This window comes from Neofelis nebulosa, chromosome 16 (assembly GCF_028018385.1).
Source record: "Neofelis nebulosa isolate mNeoNeb1 chromosome 16, mNeoNeb1.pri, whole genome shotgun sequence".
Classification (NCBI taxonomy): Eukaryota; Metazoa; Chordata; class Mammalia; order Carnivora; family Felidae; genus Neofelis; species Neofelis nebulosa.
In genome coordinates, this window is record NC_080797.1 from 62,753,900 (window position 1) to 62,775,461 (window position 21,562).

At 35.1% G+C, this 21,562-nt stretch overlaps 1 protein-coding gene across 2 annotated transcripts in view; it reads left to right on the forward strand.

Annotated features, from left to right (window-relative positions):
- GOSR1 (golgi SNAP receptor complex member 1) overlaps nucleotides 1-21,562 on the forward strand; it is a 47,602-nt gene that overhangs the window by 10,910 nt on the left and 15,130 nt on the right. For both annotated transcript variants that reach the window (XM_058704967.1, XM_058704968.1), the window contains exons 5-6: nucleotides 1,439-1,530; nucleotides 4,616-4,690. In XM_058704967.1, the coding sequence (XP_058560950.1) occupies nucleotides 1,439-1,530; nucleotides 4,616-4,690 (167 nt within the window). The remainder of the gene's footprint in view (nucleotides 1-1,438; nucleotides 1,531-4,615; nucleotides 4,691-21,562) is intronic.

Sequence of the window (21,562 nt, forward strand, 5' to 3'; positions counted from 1 at the left end):
AAGGTTACTTGATGTTTTATGAACTACTGAAAAGAAGGTATATAGCAGAATACAGCTGACCCTTGAACAGTGTGGGGACTAGAGGTGCCAACACCCCACCTCTCCACTCCTGTGCAGTCAGAAATTTGTGTATAATTTTTGACTCCGTAAAAACTTAAGTACTAATAGCCTAGTATTGACTTGAAGCCTAACATAAACAATTGATTAACACATACGTTGTATGTTACACATATTATTCACTGTATTTTTACGATAAAGTAATTTAGAAAAAAGAAAATGTTATTTAAAAAATGATAAAATACATTTACAGAACTATACTATAAAAAATTCACATGTAAGCGGACCTTTGCATTTCAAATCTGTGTTGTTCAAGAATCAATTGTGGTATGATTTCTTTAGCATAAGTGAAAGAAATAATAGGTAAGCTAGTATATATAAAAACGTAGTTCCTGAAAGAAAATACAAGAAAGTGATAATAGTTATGAGCTGTAGAGCAGGATGGTTTTTATTTTTATTACTTTTGGTGCTCTTTTAGTATTCTCCCATGTTCATATATATTTTTGTTTTTAAAGGGCAGTAGGGGCTTTCTGGGAGATTGGATTATGATTTTCATTTTCTTTATATACATCTCTGAATTTTAAAAAGTAATGAATATTCCTTAATAACTTAAAAGTATGGTAGTAGAAAAAGAAAAAGGAAAATATTAAAGATTATTCATTACAATTCTTTTGGTTCTGTTCTTCCTTTGACTGGTTTAGGAATCAAATTTCTGTGGGAGTTCCAAAAAGATGAAATTTGAAAATAAGCCCCATTTGGTGTACACTAAAGAGTCCCTCAGATTTTATTCTAGGCTATTTGGAATCATTTTATCTTAAAATTATTTTCTTCTTCATAATTCTATCTCATAAGGTACTAGAAGATACAAGGATAGTGATCTAATGCCACTATTACCCTACCACTGAATTGTTTTCATTTGAAAGAAGTTGGTCACTCTTCAGGAAAAGGATTATAATGTTATTTGTACTTCTTGACTGTTTGATTCTTTTTTTTTTTTAGAGGTTTATTTATTTATTAATGTTTATTTTTGAGAGAGAGAGAGAGAGCACACATACAAGCTGGGGAGGGGCAGAGAGAGAGAGAGAGGGAGACAGAGGATCCAAAGTGGGCTCTGTGCTGACAGCAGAAAGCCTGATGCGGGGCTCGAACTCACGAACCATGAGATCATGACCTGATTCAAAGTTGGACGTTTAACCAACCGAGCCAACCAGGGGCCCTGACTATTTGATTCTTAAATAGCAGTCTTCTTGACAGAAATTTGTACAGAATTTCTTTGACAGAAATTCTTGTACAGAATTGTACAATGACAATACATAATGGGCTCAATAAAATGAAAATATATAATTAGCTTGTGTTGAGACTGGATGTTGATTTATTGCAGGATTATACACATGAATTCCATAAAACCAAAGCAAACTTCATGGCAATACGGGAAAGGGAGAATCTCATGGGATCAGTACGAAAGGATATTGAGTAAGTTACCTTTTATATTATTCTGTAGGATGTTTATTCACATTTAGGTTTAGAGCATATCTGTGATTAACAGCAAACATGATTTAGAGTTCAAGGTTTCTAATTCCTATTTCACTGTTCTTTAAACATTGCTGCTATAATATGGATCTAATCCACTTTGCTGGACTTATCTCTAGTTTCCCCTAGTTTTATCATTGGCTCCTGCCAATCTTGACTTTACTCTTTTAATTTGGAGTCTAGCTTAGATGATATCTTCCGAAGTTTTTCTCTGATCTCTTAACACTCACCTTAAGAATTTCCATTAGCTGAAGCTGTCCATGTTTCCCTTTCTGATTACCACCTACCTCTCTACCCTCTCTTTTGCCCTAACAATTATGTGTGTGTGCATGCGCGCGCGCGCACACACACACACACACACACAAACACACACGCAAAGACACATCTGTAACTTTATATATATTTTACATAATATATATATAAAGTAACTTTTATTTCTCTAGAATCTGAAATATCTGTGTTTTCTATGTTTTATTCAAACTTCATAGCCTTATGTCAAATTATTTAAGAACTCCCAATGTTTTTATGCTGATCTCAATCCATAATTTTAAATATTTGTTCTTCCATCCCTTTACCTCACCTTCAATAATATATTCTAGCATTTCATATACACATTTAAAATATTTTTCGCCTCTGACAAGGTAAATCCATTGGGCCTCCAATTAAAACTGAAGACTTTCCACTTTTGGACTATCTATTGATGCCTATCATTGTCTCACTTGTGAGAAATTTATGACACTTTTCATAAGTAAGTGTGACCTTGTATTTCATAAACATGTCTAAGATATGCATTACCATATGATAAACTGATATGTATTATGTATATTCTGAAAAATGTTTTCCTAGAGCTCCTTTATTTTATTACACCAGTAAGACAGTTCAGCAGCAGAAGTAATTTCATATTCACTGGATTCAAAATTTTTTGCTCAGAACTCTAATTGAGGATTATCTAATTGAGGATTAAACATAACTTTAATAGTTATGTTTCTGTCCCCCAGAATTATCTTGGAAAATTAATTTTTATTGTTTGTCTCTGTTTTATCTCTTTTTTAAATGCTTAGTCTTGTGTACTTTGTAAAACACATGGGAGTAAAAAATCTAAACATTTTTGCCATAGTTAGGAATTTCGTAATATTTTTAGTTCTCAGGAACATATAAGTCTTTTGTTTAATATCTGTACAGACTATTTACATATGCATTTTAGTGCCCCCTGGTGTAGGGGACAGCCTTTAATGTTTAGGCATTTTGTTTCCCCACAATTGGTGGGAATTGTTAGAATGTAGCCCACTGTAATAACTTGCTTTCTGAAAGATAATCATAAAAGAAACATGTTCATCCATTCATTAAACTATTTCCTGATTACCAGCCATGAGTAAGACACTAGATAAGTCACAGAAGATGGTAGAAATGAAAAGACCAACTTAGCCCTCTAGGATTTTATAATATAGGAGCTAGAGGGAGTAAGACACATACTCAAATTAATATAATACAAAGCAGAATATGATTAGTGAGATGAGATACAGTAGCAATAACTGACAGGAAATTTTTAAAATTTTTTTTAGTTTATTTATTTCAAGAGAGAGCGAACAGGGGAGGGGCACAGAGAGAGGGAGAAAGAGATCCCAAGCAGGCTTCATACTGTCCACGCAGAGCCCCATGTGGGGCTCAAACTCACGAAACACGAGATCATGACCTAAGCCAAAACCAAGGGTCAGACGCTTACCCCACTGAACCACCCAGGTGTCCCAGTAATAACTGACATTTAAAAGTTTTTTTGTAGTTGTACACTATTCCATATATTACCGCTTTTTTGACTTCATTCTTTTGGTATAGGTAGAAATCATTAGTCCCATTTTGTAAAACTAGGTATTTAGAGACTTATCTAAGGTTGACTAGCTAATAAGTGATGGGAGATAGATTTAAATCTAAATTATCTGTCTTCCAACTCCAGTGTGCTCTAGGTTATTTCGTGCTGCTTTTTCTGAGGTTTTCTTTTCCACTATACTTTGCAAATTAACACTTCCCCTTAGCCAGTAGTTCAGTTTTATCAGTATGGCCCTCTTGTCTTACTGCAGTATATGTGCAGTTACTTGAATTTTTTATTTTGTTCTTAATACTTTATTGTGAGTAAAGACCAAAAACATGAAAGTGTTGATAGTAATGATAAAAAGCATTTTCTTATAAATTTTAATGCACTTGGGGCGCCTGGGTGGCTCAGTCGGTTAAGTGTCCAACTTCGGCCCGGGTCACGATCTCACGGTCTGTGAGTTCGAGCCCCGTGTTGGGCTCTGGGCTGATGGCTCAGAGCCTGGAGCCTGCTTCCGATTCTGTGTCTCCCTCTGTCTCTGCCCCTCCCCCGTTCATGCTCTGTCTCTCTCTGTCTCAAAAATAAACGTTAAAAAAAAAAAAATTAAAAAAAAATAAAAAATAAATTTTAATGCACTTAAGACCAAGATAGAAATTCTTAAGTATGCCAAAATAGGCAGATCTTCAGTTGCATTTTAGCTCCATAGGCTCCAGTTGATAGACTGCATGTACCACTGTGAAGGAAAACATTGCATGGCAGTAGCTTCCCACCCCATGTGCTGTGCAGTGATCAGTTTTAAACTTTTACTTCCACTTGGAGACAATAAAGATACCATAATAGACAATAATAATAATAGGCAAAGGAAAATAATATTTTTGTTTAAGAACGTTGGATGATTTTGAGGCGCCTGGGTGGCTCAGTCGGTTGAGCATCCAACTTTGGCTCAGGTCACGATCTCACGGTCTGTGGGTTTGAGCCCCGCGTCAGGCTCTGTGCTGACAGCTTGGAGCCTGGAACCTGCTTCAGATTCTGTGTCTCCCTCTCTCTCTCTGCTCCTCCCCTGCTTGTGCTCTATCTCTCTCTGTCTCTCAAAAATAAATAAATGTTAAAAAAAAAAAAGAATGTTGGATGATTTTGGTGAAAATAATAAACATCCCTAAATTAAAGAGGCAATAATATTTATCTATTTATCATAAATGCCATTTCTCTATTTTGTTCTAGGTCATATAAAAGTGGGTCTGGAGTAAACAACAGAAGAACTGAACTGTTTTTGAAAGAACATGACCACCTTCGAAAGTAGGTATTATTGTACACATACATATCATGTAGTTTCCTATACTTACTAATTCCTTTATTGACACAACAAACATTTTGTAGTGTTTTTTATAGCAAGCGCTATAGTGCTAATTCATTTAATTCTCCTAACAACCCTCTTTGGTAGAAATGGAATTGTAACTGTTCCAGGTATAATTAGGAAAGATATTATGCTACTGAATATCAAAAATCTGCATTTACATCACTTGTTATTTGTAATACATCTTTTGTCACCTTAATGTTTCTTTAGCAAGTCTATTCCTCTAATACATTTGTACAGTACTATACATTATTAGTAATAATAATGATGCTAAAAATGACTTATGTTTGAGTGGTCTGTTACCACTTATTTATGCCAAGAAGCTTTATAAAGAGTAATAGGCCAGGGTGCCTGGTTGGCTCAGTTGGCTAAGTGTCTGACTTCGGCTCAGGTCATGATCTCTCGGTTCATGAATTCGAGCCCCACATCAGGCTCTGTGCTGACAGATCAGAACCTGGAGCCTGCTTCAGATCTGTGTCTCCCTCTCTCTCTGACCTTCTGCTCATGCTCGGTCTCTCTCAAAAATATGAAAAAAAATTAAAAATAAAGAATAATAGGCCATACACCAAATCTTTAAAAATCCATCAAAAAGAGAATATCATATTATCTAAGAATTCAGAAGAAAATGCCTAGAAACTTGAATGAACTGTATATATATTTTAACACAAGTCACCATATTCTATCCCTTTTTCATCTGTGTTTTTCTCTGCAAGCTACTGGTTTCTTTAATATTTTCTCTGTATTTTGTTGTAAAACTTAAGGATCAGAAAGTTACTTATCTCTGTGAGGTCAGCCTCAAAGCACTTGAGCAGCTAGTATCTATGATAGTTAAACATTACAAATTATGTTGATATTTGCTGCTGAATATCATAAACTAGTCATGTCTATATGAGCTTAATGTACTATTCAATTTATTTCTCTTTGAAGATCACCACTAAATATAAGCTGTTGAAATCAGAACTTAGAAAAATCAAGACCTTTTTAGAAGCCCGAGTTCTTCTAGTGTTGGATATAGTTATTAGTGTTCCTTCTTAGTCTGTTGAATATTATTGATTGGCACAAGAGGGCAGTCTTTCCTAGAGTATGTTTAGTTTATAGTTACTCGTAGCTTTGGTTATTCTTTTTGTATTTGATAAAAGCCACCAGAATAAAGAACTTTGCATTACATCCGATGCAATGTTAACATATTCTTTAGTTATAGAGTAAATTTAAGGGATAAGATACTTAATACTTAATACTTAAGTATCTTATACAAAATAAAGGTTAGATTGCATCAATGTTTCTGTATTGTCTCAAAAAGATGTTTAAGTTAGCAATGCAATAGTTGAATTACTTTAGGAATGATATGTTTGTTGCTAAAGAGTATACCAGAGTAATTACATAAATTAACATCCTTTGTTTCACACTTTCAAGACACACTGTTTATTATAAATTTTATATGAAAATTTGCAGTTTTGCATTTGTGTTAATAATCAAAGAAAGCCTTTCAGGAGTTTTGTATTGTCCATTTTACAGAAAAAATACAACAGTTCAGGGGCACATAACTAATTTGTTTATGGTTATAAAAGTGATGAAAAGACTGAAAATCAAAATGTGTTTTCCATTTTTCTCAGTTTTATATATGCTATACTTTATATATATATATATTCCTTTCAATATTCTTGTGAAAAAGTTTGTGTGTGTTCATTCTATATAGAGAGAAACTGAGGCAGGATGAATTAAATGGAATATGAGCTTCTGATGAATCAGGGAAGTTGTTGAGACTGAAAACAAGAGCTCAGTCATTGCTCTCAATGTTGGATCACAGAGCTTCCAAATACATTTTGGAAAAATCAATCTTTTGTGTGTAAATTATGAATATTAGGTAATAAAATAACGTAAAATCATGGATGATACATGTACAAATAATACAGAAAACTCTATTTTTTCAATGTCCTCTCTATTTCATTGGCTAAGTGGTTTGAGTCACAATTGGCAAGATCTTTTCAGAACTTTTTTTCCATACAAAAGCTATCAGTGCTCTTTGTAATAAAGTCCTTGATGTAGAAACTATGAATAACACCAAAAAAACCATTCAAATCACTCGTTAGTACAGATTCTCTAACCATTTTTTACTCATCAGTATATTGTGAGCCTTTTTGCATGTTATTTGATCATTTTTTATTGTTTTTGCATATATTTTGTAATACAGATAAACCAAAATTTAACCATTTCCTTAAAGTTGGCCTTTTGGATTATTTCCAGTTTTTATTATTGCACATATTGAAGTCTTTACAAATATCCATAATTACTTCCTTATGATAAATTCCTAGAACTGGAATATATTCATTTGTAAAGCTTTTGGCATATTACTGTCAAATTTTCCTCTGAAGGTTTTCTGGTTTAGAGAGCTATTAGTAGTATATATGTAAACATTCCTCAGTGCTCTCAGTAACACTGAAATTTTGATTTTTTTTTTTAAATTTATGGCAAGATAGGCAAAAATTTTCAGGTAATAGATTTTTTTTTTTTAATATGAGGAATACATTTTCATTAGAGAAAACAAGTTAAATGGCCAAGCAAAAGAAGCATAAAGAAGTAGTAGTTAAATTAACCTAAAAGTGATTATAGGGGAATCTGGGTGGCTCAATCTGTTGGGCTTCCAACTTCAGCTCAGGTCATGATCTCGCAGTTCCTGAGTTTGAGCCCTGCATCGGGCTTGCTGCTGTCAGCGCAGAGCCAGCTTGGGATCATCTGTCCCCCTCTCTTTCTGCCCCTCCCCCCACTCATATTTTCTCTCTCTTTTTCTCTCTCTCTCTCTCTCTTTCAAAAATAAACATTAAAAAAAATTAAGTGATTATAGAAACCTATAGTGGTTATAGATTATATAGTTCATCAGTACCATTTGTAATTAATAGGCCAGATTTACTGGTAGGGTAATTTTTATGTTGATCTTTCATGAATAAAGGCATTTAATACCCAGTAACTCAGGTAACTAGTTTGATTTTGTGCAGTAGCATTGGACTTTTTATGGCTAAAAACATATGTAGATTTTTATTTGATTCTTCATAACATTTTTATGTTAATGTAAATTTCTGCAGCTTATTTCAAAAATATGTATTTTTCCCTTGAAAAAGATTTTTATAAATGAATGCAAACTTTAAAAAATCCTAACTTTGTAATTTTTACCAGTTCCCATTAACACTTTTTGTCTAAACATAAATGTTGTTAGCTTGTAACAGTTTATCTCATGAAAGATAATAATTTCTCTTCCTGTGGATAAGGTAGCTTTCATTTGTTACTTGTTTTTGAAATCTGAGTCTGTTTCAGTGTATCAGTCAGAATAAAATGCTGATTTTGCATTAGTGTCAAGCTTATAGCTATTTGTTTTTCCCTGGGCTATAATGTAGATGCATTCCTGTGAGTTCTTTACTTGCTATTTAGATTAATTTCTCTTCCTTTAATCCGTTCTTTTTCATTGCTCTCTTATATTTTCCTTTTTGAAAAAATATCTGAATTAGTTTTGTATTTTAAAGTTCTTTTTTTCCCTTAAAGGAGTTTTACCTTTATGACCTCTCTCCATATTTATTTTATGTATATTTTTTAATGTTTATTTACTTTTGCGAGAGAGAGAAACAGAGCATGAGCAGAGGAGGGGCAGAGAGAGAGGGAGCCACAGAATCTGAAGCAGGTTCCAGGCTCTGAGCTGTCAGCACATAGCCTGACATGGAACTTGAACTCACGAGCCATGAGATCATGACCTGAGCCACAATCAAGAGTCAGACACTTAACCAACTGAACCAAGAACTTTTTTTGTTGTTTCTTTCATAGCATTTATGAAAATATGTAATTATCTGTTTGGTTTTTGGTATGATGATGATGATGATGATGATGATGATGATGGGACTCTTCTTGAATGTAAGCTTCATAAGAGTAAGGACTTGGTTAGTCTAGTTCTTGGCAGTGTTGTGCCCCTAGTTTGTTATATCGTAGACACTTAATATTTATTTCTTATATAAATAAATGGATGTAAACAGAAGGTATTAATTTTGGTTTCATATACATGTATGTGTAGGACACCTGTTTCCCAATATAGGAAACGTGTTTCTTTCATTTACTTACTCCCCAAATATTTATTGAATACATACTGTGTATAAGATACTGGTTCAGATGCTACATATACATATAAAATCTGAATTTGAGAACTAAAGGGGCTATTATTAATGTGATGAATTATTAAAAATCAAATTCTTATATGGTATATATTAACAGTTTTTGGCAACATCTCTCTTATTTAGAGATAAGAAACAAGATTCAGAAAGGACATAGGGTTTCATAACTATTTAATAATATACTAAACCCACATTTCCCAAACTATTTCCATATTTGTCCCACATCATATTGCTTTCCCTGTGACTTTCTTCTTTAAAATTTTATTTTTCTTGTATTAGGGTGCCAGCATGCATAATGCTATTAAGAGTTGAAAGATCAGTTGCTTTTCACTTCTCTGGAAAGCAAGTGACCTGGTCTCTCTGTATCTGTTTTTGTTTGTTTGTTTGCTTTTTGGGTTTTTAGTTTTTTGTAATGGGATTGTAGCTGTCCCTTTATGTTATGAGTTTTCAGGAAGAATAGCTTAAGAGTTAAGGCATTATAAAATACCTTAAAAAATCTAAAGAATTTGTTTCACATAACTTTTCAAATATAGGACTTGTTGAAAGCAAGTTACACTTAAATAAACAGGATCAGTTATAGTATTGGGAATTTGTTGTTTTGTTTTCATTCCATTGACATGATTGTTACTGAGATGACATACATAGTTGTATGCTTAGGTATAAATATATCCATGAATGAGTAAAGAATTATTATATTCTCAGAGGCTTACAATTCTCTGCTAACAATTTTTCTTATGACCTTTCTTAGCCTATGTTTAGACTATTGATATTTTGAATCTTTTAAACTCACCAGTCTTGTCATTCAGGTGATCCAAAGTTGTGGTGATGAAAATATTTTCCATAAGCATCTTAAAAACAATGAAAACAGTTTCACTTTTTGTTTGTTTCATGATTTTCAGCAGATTTCTCTGAGGTCCCACAGCTAGTAGTAAAAGCTGAGATTCAAACCCAGGTATTCTGATTGTGTTGCTTCTACAATATCGCACTGCTTCTAAACTGATTCTTATGGTATCTGTATCACAGAGTTGCTAAGATAACTCACGTAAAAAGGCTTTGCAAACTGTGAGGCTTTTCTATATAAAGCAGAAAATAATGAGAGTTAAAGCACCTGGCTCAGTCACTTGAGCATCCGACCCTTGGTTATGGCTCAGGTCATGATCCCAGGGTCACGGGATTGAGCCCCACGGTACTCAATCCGTGCTGAGCGTGGAGCCTGCTTGAGAGTCTCTGTCTTTCTCCTCCACTTGCACGCGCTGTCTCTCAAATGAAAAGAAAAAAGAAAAAAAGAACATAATGAGGGTTTTAGGAGTAAGAAAAGCAAATACTAAAAGGAAAACCTTTTATATGCACTGCCAGTTTTCAGGTTTTAAATATAATTTGAAATGCTTGTGATGCTAGGATAATCTTTGTGAAATTAAATCCTAATTGTATTAATGGACCGTGACCATATTTGAAAAGTATGGGACATACGATCACCATAATTTAGTGACCTTCACAAGGAGTGGCTTTATCTCAAAAGTTTTTGGTGTAATTGTATGTACATTTATTGTTTAATAAAAAGCGTAAGACTACAATTAAATAATGGTCCAATTATAACACCTGTGAATGGGATAGTATAATAGACTCCTGGCATTCAGGATTTGACATTAGCTTTCTCAACTATATATGAAACCTAAAGGTTCATGATGTATAGTTTTGTTGAGATACAAACTTGAATGTTATGAGCTAATGAGCAGGTGTTGAGGAAGTCACTTGGCTAACAAGTATGTATAACCTACATTTACACTTCAGTCTCACTTCTGTGTTCATATTTCTGCTTATTGTTATTTACTTGGTAACTACTATGAAATGATTTATACATGTACATGCATATACTTTTATTTCTTTGTGAAACATCACTCCAAGGAGAAAATGCCTTTATAAAGGTAATGCTAGTGAAGTGATGCTACAAAAGTGGTGCTCATAAGTAGAAAAATGGGAAGCTTATGGAATAATAGTAGCCATAAATATGGGAATATGCAAAGATCTTGAGATATATCCCTTACCTATACTAGGGGTATTTTGTATAATAGTGAGTTGAATTTTTAATGTATGAGGACTGCTAGCATTGGATTATTTCACTATGTATCTATCATTTTATTTGTGGGATATTTTTAAATTACATGCCAAAGCTCCATTTGTCTCAGGTGGTGCAATTGTCTGCCATGTTGAAATAGGTGACAAAGCAAATTAATAGAACCCCTGAATAATACTTTTCTTATTTTTATATTCATGTGGTAATGTACAATTTTACAAAGCAAAATGACCTAGTTAGGAGCTTTTATAGAGAACTCATTTTTCTTTACTTGGAGCTGTATTGAAATCAAATCCAGGGGTGCCTGGGTGGCTCAGTCAGTTGAGCATCTGACTTTGGCCCAGGTCAGACTCACAGTTCGTGAGTTTGAGTCCCGTGTCAGACTCTACTGACAGCTCAGAGCCTGGAGCCTGCTTCAGGTTCTGTGTCTCCCTCTCTCTGCCCCTCCCCTGCTTGTGCATGCTCACTCGCTCTCTCTCTCTCTCTCTCTCTCTCTCACAAAAATAAATATTAAAAATAAAAATCCATCTTCAGTTGGTACATTGCTTTGTTAAACAGTAAAATTTGAGTTGGAGATGCTCTGCTATAGTGAGGAATTTTCTCTCCCCAAATACATGTTTGCATAATGTGACACATCCTTGGCCCGCTCACCCCCCACCGTGGAATTTATAAGGATTAACTGTTAACTGATTGATACTTTATTAATGTAACAAGTTTCTGTTATTCATTTATCAAGCATTTAATGAGTGTCTCCTGTGTGCAAGGTCCTATACTAGACTCTAGGGAACCAAAGATGAATCAGACTCAGTCTCTACTCCTTGGGAATTCATTCTGGTTGGAGAAATAATAAACAAAATTGTGCTATCTTGTGAAATGTTAACATTTTTAAAGTATTAAATGAGGTGGCTCGGTTAAGCATCCGACTTCGGCTCAGGTCATGATCTCATGGTCCGTGAGTTCGAGCCCCGTGTCCTGTCCGGCTCTGTGCTGACAGCTCAGAGCCTGGAGCCTGTTTCGGATTCTGTGTCTCCCTCTCTCTCTGCCCCTCCCCTGTTCATGCTCTGTCTCTCTCTGTCTCAAAAATAAGTAAACGTTAAAAAAAAATTAAAAGTATTAATTGAGATGACATATTTGAAAAAAACTGGAAGCTTTACAAATTTGAAATATTTTTCCTCCAGTGCATAGTACAATGTCTGGTATATCTTAAATGCTTGTATATTCTTGAATGAATTGATAAGAACTATGAAAGCATAATATTATGGTATAAAGAAGAATTAGTTCTGCCTGAATATATAGATGAAATGGGAAAGGTTTCACAGACGATTTGGCTTTTGAGCTGGACTTTAAAACATAAGCAATTTATGTTGAGAATCCGGTAAAGGGATTCCAGGCCAAGAGAGACACTATGAGACATGAAAGTGCCTTGATCTGTATCAACCACGTATCTATAGGCTTATATAGTTTACAAGATACTTATATTTACATTATCCCTTTGAGCCTTATGACAACTTTGTGTAGTGAATTCATAGAGCCAAGGTGCTTAAATCCTTGACTAGAACCCAGGGCCTAGGGTGTAAGAGAGAGCAATTAGCCATTTTCTTCTTCTTTTTTTTAATGTTTATTTTTATTTTTGAGAGAGGGGGTGGAGGGATGGCAGAGAGAGGGAGGGCAGAGACAGGATCCAAAGCAGGCTTTACAGCAGAGAGCCCAGTGCAGGGCTCTAACTCAGGAGCCAAGAGATCGTGATCTGAGCTGAAGTCGAATGTTTAACCGAGTGAGCCACCCAGGTGCCCCTAGCCATTTTCTTCTGTATAGTTTCATAAGTGTCATGATTGCTAGTATTATTGAATTTCTGTGGTTACATTTATGGAACTTTTCTGAGTTATAAGTATGTGAGAGAAACATACATAAAATGAAAAGTATAGTTCCATTCTTATGTAAGCAGATTAGCTTATATTGATAAATGGAGGGTTTTTTTAGAGGCTTCAGAAACATTGGGAAATGCTTTATTTTATTTTATTTTATTTTTTTTTTTGGAAAATGTTTCTTTAATTCATAGATTTGTGATTTGGGTAGTTTTTTTGGGATTTTCAGTCTTCTTAAACCATTTATCTAAAGAACAGACTATGGAAACTACCATCCCCACATTCTTTCTTAAGCTTTCTGTTTCTGCTATGGTTGAACACATTTGTTGACATTAAAAAAGTATTTTTTGCACCAAAATGTTTGATTAAAATACTTTGAGAAGGGAAAAAGAAACAAAAACTTCTTCTCCATTTATATTTGATTTTCTGTTGTATATATATTGTATGTTGGATGTAATGAAGACAGTGTGGTATTAGTGAAAGAATAAATACACCAATGGAATAGAATAGAGAGTTCAAAAATTGATGCACACAAATATAATCAACTGATTTTTGATAGAGGAACAAAAATAATTCAGCGGACAAAAGAGTTTTTCAACAAAACGTGCTAGAGCAATTGGATATCCTACATGCAAACACACACACACACACACACACACACACACACACACACGAATATAAACACTTTCTTTTTCCCAGAAATAATTCAAAACAGATCATAGTCCTAAACGTAAAATACAGAACTATAAAACTTCTAGAAGTTTTATAATGTAGAAAAAATCTAGATGATATTGGGTTTGGCAGTGAGTTTTTAGATGCAACACTAAAACACCATATATGGGGGCACCTGGGTGGCTCAGTTGGTTGAACAGCCAACTTTGGCTCAGGTCATGATCTCACCATTCATGAGTTGGAGCCCCACATAGGACTCTGCTGTCAGCTAAGAGCCTGCTGCAGATTCTGTCACCCTCTGTCTCTGCCCCTCCCCTGTGTGCGCATGCTCTCTCTCAAAAATTTAAAAAAAAAAAAACATTAAAAATAATACTAAAAATAAAAATGTCATCTATGAAAGAAAAAACTGATAAGATGGATTTCATTGAAATTAAACACTTCTGCTTTGCCCTGCCAAAGATACTGTCAAGAAAATGAAAAGACAAGACACAGACTGAAAAAAAAATATTTGCACAACACAAATTTGATGAACAACTGTTACCTAAAATATTCAAAGGACTCTTAAAACTCAACAATTAAAAAGTAAGCAAAAGATCTAACAGACACTTCATCTGAGAAGATAAGCAGATGCCAGATAAGCATATGAAAAAATGTTCAACATGATGTCATTAGGGAATAGCAGATTACAACAACAAGATACCACCATACACCTATGAAAATGGCTAAAATCCAAAACACTGACAGCACCAAATGTTGGCAAGAATGTGGAACAGAGGGAACTCTCATTGCTGGTGGGAATACAGTATAGCCACTTTGGCAGCTTCCTTAAAACACTAAATATAGTCTTAGCATATGATCCAGAAATCATGCTCCTAGGTATTTTACCTAAATGAATTGAAAACTTATGTTCAAACAAAAACCTGCACACAAATGTTTATTAGCACCTTTATGCATAATTGCCAGAACTTGGATGCAACCAAGATGACCTTCAGTAAATGAACAGATAAACTGTAGTGTATCTATACAATGGAATATTATTCAGTGATACAGAAAGTAAACTTGCAAGTCCCTGAAGACATGGAGGAGCCTTAAATGCACAAAAGAAGCCAGTCTGAAAAGGCTACACACTGTATAATTCCAACTATGTGACAAAAAGCAAAACTGTAGATGGTAGAGGGGCCCCTGGATGGCTCAGTTGGTTAAGCATCCAACTCTTGATTTTGGCTCAGGTCATGCATGATTTCATGGTTCATGGGATCCAGCCCTGTGTTGGACTCTGTACTGACAGCACAGAGGTTTTTTGGGATACTCCCTCTCTCCCTCTTTTTCTTCCCCTTCTCCCCCCCCCACCCCACAAAATAAATAAATAAGCATTAAAAGAGAATTGTAGACAGCAGAAAGTTCAGCTATTACCAGGGGTTCAGAGTGAGAAGATAGAGTAGGTGGAGCACACGGGAGGACAGTGAAACTGCTCTACATAACACTGTAAGATGGATACATGACATTATGTATTTGTTAAAACCTGTAGTTCTATACAGCACAAAGAGTGAACCCTAATATAAACTATGGGTTTTATTTAACTATCAGTATTGTCTCATCAATTGTAATAAAGATACCACACTAAAAGATGTTAATAATAGGTGGGGGATGATGCATAGAGGCACTTGTACCCCAGTGTTTATAGCAGCACTCTCAACAATAGCCAAATGGTGGAAAGAGCCTAAATGTCCATCAACTGATGAATGGATAAAGAAATTGTGGTTTATATACACAATGGAGTACTACGTGGCAATGAGAAAGAATGAAATATGGCCCTTTGTAGCAACGTGGATGGAACTGGAGAGTGTGATGCTAAATGAAATAAGCCATACAGAGAAAGACAGATACCATGTTTTCACTCTTCTGTGGATCCTGAGAAACTTAACAGGAACCCATGGGGGAGGGGAAGAAAAAAAAAAAAAGAGGTTAGAGTGGGAGAGAGCCAAAGCATAAGAGACTCTTAAAAACTGAGAACAAACTGAGGGTTGATGGGGGGTGGGAGGGAGGGGAGGGTAGGTGATGGGTATTGAAGAGGGCATCTTTTGGGATGAGCACTGGGTGTTGTATGGAAACCAATCTGACAATAAATTTCATATATTAAAAAAATAATAATAGGTGGGGGAAATGGGTATATGGGAACTCTGTACTTTCTACTGAATACTAAAACTCTTCTAAAAAATAAGTCTACTAATTTTAAAAAAATGGAAGAAGTGACTTTCTGAGAACTCACTGCTAATAATTTAGCTTTTACTTTTCTCTTTTTTCTCTCCCTAAATTAGAATTCAGAGTCTATCAGATGCCTTACTTTTTGTCCTTAGGTAACTTCATGTAAATATTTTTAAAATTACTGTGCCAAATAAGCCACACACACACACACACACACACACACACACACACACAAAAGCAAGTGAAGATATTCTTGGTCAACCCAGATTGGAAAGAAATAAACCACAGTATTCATGGAAGAGGGATTACAAATAATTTCTATTTCCATCTTTGTTTTTCTGTATCTTCCAGATGCTATCTGTAAAATAAACATCTGTTGGCTCTAAAACAGTTTTTTTTAATATAAATTTTTTTAATGTTTACTTATTTTTGAGAGAGAGAGAGAGAGAGAGAGAGGCAGACTGCACACAGGGGAGGGGCAGAGAGAGAGGGAGACACAGAATCAGAAGTAGGCTCCGGGCTCCGGGCTATCAGCACAGAGCCCATCGCAGGACTCGGAACCCATGAACTGTGAGATCATGACCTGAGCTGAAGTCGGATGCTTAACCGACTGAACCACCCAGGCGCCCCTGAAACAGGTTTTTGTATCCTACTGTAGCTTCATTATATTCACTTAACATGTTTTAAGAGATATTTATACAGAAATAAGACCCAGATCTTGAAGGCCTCTCTGGTTAACTATAAGTGAAAGACTACATTACTACAGTGTTTGTTGTAAATGGTAGGATTAGTGGGTGACAGCCTCATCGATTGCAGTTTATAAAGGGTTCAGTTTTAAAATTGTATTTATTATGTACTTGCTTATTTTACTTATTTACTTGTTTACTTATTTAATAGAATAAAAGAGGGTTCTAATTAGGTGTTACCTGAGTGATCTTGCCACATTCTTATTTTTGTTGGTTTAAATTGCTTTCAAATAATGTGCTTGAAATCCCATTTTCATTCCTGAAATTGGTACCATTTGCAATATGTATATTGGAGGAAATGAATTATTTTAAAAAAGAGAATTATTTAAATCTGGCTTTAGTGATTCCTCCATACAATAATTAGTGATGAAATTTGGCTCATTGTTTTCAGCTAGTTCAAATTGGTCTTGAAAGAAACAGAAACTTGTTGCTTAATTACAGACTCAGATGAATGCCTGTGGGCTGTTATGAAGTGCTTGTTTAAGAAGGATAATTCCACTTGATTGTATATGTTATGCCCCAAAGGAAAGCAGTTTTAAATTTGACTTTTACTAGATTATGCCATCTTTATGGAGCCATTCTGTTGTTAAATGGGTATCCACACTATCCAGGATGCTCTTAGTGAATGATGTTTAGTCAGTGGAGGGCTTAGCTAATTAAGGACTTTGAGACTTTGGGCAGTCTGAGAAGAAATTTAAAAATCACTGGGCTTCCTCTGTATGTGCCACTGTATAAGTGAAGGATACCATGGGGAGGGAGGACCTCCTTCCTCCATAGAATAGGATATTTGGGATTATAATTTTAGTGTTCTTTATAAGTAAAACCTATTATTAGGTTGGTTTCCTTTTTAGGGAAAGCCAGAAAACTGTTTTATTTGACTGCAGTTCAGGTGATGCTGTAAAATTACCATTATATGAAGATAAGTTGTGAATCTCAGAAATATAGAATGACATGGGGCGCCTGGGTGGCTCAGTCGGTTAAGCGGCCAATTTTGGCTCAGGTCATGATCTCGCGGTCCGTGAGTTCGAGCCCCGCGTCGGGCTCTGTGCTGACGGCTTGGAGCCTGGAGCCTGTTTCAGATTCTGTGTCTCCCTCTCTCTCTCTCTCTCTGACTCTCCCCTGTTCATGCTCTGTATCTCTCTGTCTCAAAAATAAATAAATGTTAAAAAAAAATTAAAAAAAAAAAGAAATATAAAATGACCTATCTCAATGAAAATAGTTTAAGAAAACCTATTATTGAAGATCTATTTTTATACCAAAAAAAATATGAAGAACAAAGAATGGAGGCATGTATTTGCCTTGTAAAATTTTTAATTTGATTTATGTAAGTAGAATGGCCTTACTACATTTATTTTTTTTTTAATTTTTTTTAATGTTTATTTATTTGTGTGAGAGAGACAGAGTGTGAGTGGGGGAGGGGCAGAGAGAGAGGGAGACAGAATCCGAAGCAGGCTCCAGGCTCTGAGCCATCAGCACAGAGCCCGACGTGGGGCTCGAACTCACAAACTGCGAGATCATGACCTGAGCCGAAGTCGGACGCTTAACTGACTGAGCCACCCAGGCGCCCCCTTACTACATTTAAAATACGATTTCAGTTGGCCAAAATGTTACTTTTAGAAAGGAGATCTTTTAAGGAACATACTTATTACATAAACCAAGGCTTATATCTGTGTGCTACAAACAACATCAAAGAATTTTCTTGCTATGTCATGGTATAGAAAGTTGTTCCTTAGTGGGCATTTCAACTTCTGCAAGGACATTGTCTTTGAATAGAAAACGTAATGACTTTGTTTTCCAACCAAAGTCTAATAGTTAGACTAATTTATTAGCTAGTTTACTGAAATTTAGCTCTGACATCTATGGTTGAGAACAGATAGAAAAGAAATGCTAGTGTATTTTCAAATCTTGTAGAAATCAGATAACTAACATTGAAGTATATCTGGCTGATTTTCTCATGATTTGTGTGAAATGCTTAGCTTTGTATTTTTGCATTACTGTCTAGGCAGATTCAGTTGAGTTTAGTTAGAAATGTATTTTCTACACAGTAGTTTCTCTGTTGTTTTTTTAACATTGCTTCACCACTGTATACTATTTAAGGTATGTACCATTATATTTAATCTAACTTAGAATTGGTACATTGGTCAACACTTCAGTTTTTAAATTTTTCACTTTTTATTTTGAGTTAATTGTAGATTCATGTGCATTTCACCCAGAGGTAGCATCTTGTAAAATTATAACACTATATATCACAACCAAGATAGTGATAAACTTGTCAGAGCTTATCCATCACCACCAGGTTTCTCCATCGCCCTTTTTTTTTTTTACTATTATTTTTTTAAGTTTATTTGTTTTTTGAGAGAGAGAGAGAAAGAGAGCCGGGGAGGGGCAGAGAGAGAGAAAGAGAGAGAGAATCCTAAGCAGGCTTCACACTGTCAGCACAGAGCCTGATGCTGGGCTCCAACTCACAAACCTGTGAGATCATGACCTGAACCAAAATCAAGAGTCAGACGTTTAACCGACTGAGTCTTCCAGGTGCCCCCCATTCTCCCTTTTAAAAGCTATTTCCCTCCTGCCTCTCCCTTCCCCATTAACCCTTGGCAACAACCATTCATCTGTTTTCCATTTCTGTAATTTTGTCATTTCAAGAATGACCATTTCAGATTGACTTTTTCACTCAGGATGATTCTCTGGAGTTTCGAGCAGCTTGTTGCATGTATCACTAGCACCTTTTTTGTTGTTGTTTGGTTTGGTTTTTTGTTTTGTTTTGTTTTATTGCTGAGTAGTATTCCATACTATGGATGTACCACAATTTGTTTAACCATTCACCCATTGAAAGATTTCTGGGTTGTTTCCAGCTTTTGGCTGTTAACACACAAAAGTTTCTGTGAACATTCACGTACAAGTTTTTGTGTGAACATATTTTTTTTTCCTCTGGGATAAATGCCCAGGAGTGCAATTGCTGGGTCGTATGGTAGTTGTGTGTTTACTTTTTAACTAGTTTTAAAATTATTTTCTAGAGTGGCTACCATTTTACATTCCTGCTAATGTGTGAATGATCTAGTTTCTCCGTATCCTCACCTGTATTTGGTGGTGTCAGTTATTTGCACAACAGTGTGAATGTACTAAATGCCACTAAATTACACTTTATAATGGTTAATTTTATGTTACATGATTTGACTTCAGTATTTTAAAAAATCAGCTCTTAGATATCCACCTCAAGTGCTACTTACGAGATCTAAATGAGAAAAAACAATCAGTTGGACATATCTGTGTGGGACTATTTCTGGGCAGTTTTCTGTTCCACTGATCTCTGTGTCTGTCCCTCGACCAGTAACACAGTCTTTTTTCCACCCAGTCTTGATTACTGTAGATATGTAATAAGTCTTGAAATTGGGTAAACTGACTTTCATTTATTCTTTTTTCAGAATCGCTTTAGTTATTCTAATTCTTTTGGCTTTCTTATATATTTTGCAGTGATCTTATCTATATCTAGGAATTGTGTTAAATTTGTAAATCAGTTTGAGGAGAATTGGCATCTTTACTTTGTTGAGTCTTCCAATCCCTGAATGTGATGTGTCTCTCCATTTATTTAGATCTTCTTTGATTACTTTCATCAGCATTTTGTAATTGTCCTATACAAGTCCTCTACAGGTTTTGTTAGATTTACATCTATGTTTTTCTTCTTTGAACAGTTATAAATGGCATTGTCTTTTTAGGTTTGGTGTCCACATGTTTTTTCCTAGTACATAGAAATACAGTTGATTTTTGCATGTTTGTAATGCAACTTTGTTGAACTGACTTACTCTAGTTTTTATTTTTTTATTTAAAAAATTTTTAATGTTTATTTTTGAGAGAGAGAGAGAGAGAGACAGAGTGTGGGTGGGAGAGGGGCAGAAAAAGGGAGACACAAAATCCGAAGCAGACTCCAGGCTCTGAGCTGTCAGCACAGAGCTCAACGCGAGGCTTGCACTCGTGAACTGCGAGATCGTGACTTGAGCCGAAGTTGGACACTTAACCGACAGAGCCACCCAGACGCCCCTAGGAGTTTTTCTATAGTTTATTTGGGATTTTCTGTGTAGGCATTCTTGTCATCTGCAAATAAAGATAATTTTATTTCTTCCTTTCCAATTGTATGTCTTTTATTTCCTTTTCTTGCTTTATTGCATGCCTAGAACTTCTAGCACTATTTTTGAATAAGAGTGGTGAGAATGGGCTTCCTTGCCCTGTCCCAGGTCTTAGGGAAAAATGTTCAGTCTTTCACTGTTAAGTATAATGCTAGCTATAAGTTTTTGTAGATACTCTATCAAGTTGAGGAAATATCCCTCTATTCTTATTTTTCTGAGAATTTTCCTCATGAATAGGTGTTATATTTTGTCAGATGCTTTTTAGCTTGTTCATATATGGTGAGTTAAATTGATTTTTGAATAATTTTTTAAAGTTCTTGTTTAAATTCCAGTTAGTTAACATACAGTGTAATATTAGTTTCAAGTATACAATGTAGTGATCCAGCACTTCCATACAACACCCAATGCTCATCACAAATGCACTCCTTAATCCCCATCGCCTATTTAACCTGACCTCCTACCCATCTTCTTCTGGTAACCATCAGTCTGTTTTCTATAGTTAAGAGTCTGTGTCTTGGTTTGCCTCTCTCTTTTTTTCCCCTTTACTCATTTGTTTCATAAATTCCACATATAAGTGAAGTCATTTGGTATTTGTCTTTCTCTAACTGACTTATTTCACTTAACATAATACTCTGTCTAGCTCCATCAGTGTTGTTGCAAATGGCAGGATTTCATTCTTTTTTTTACAGATGAGTAGTATTGCATTGTGAGTGTGTGTGTGTGTGTGTGTGTGTATATAATATATATATAATAATGTATATATATTATTAAAGAAACTGCCCTTTCCCTATTGTATATTCTTGGCTCCTTTGTCATAAATTAACTATCTATGCATGGGTTTATTTCTGGGCTTTATTTTCTATTGATCTATGTCTGTTTTTATGGTAGTACCATACTATTTTAATTTCTATAGCTTTGCAATATAGTTTGGAATCAGGGAGCATGGTACTTCCAACTTAGTTCTTCTTAAGATTGTT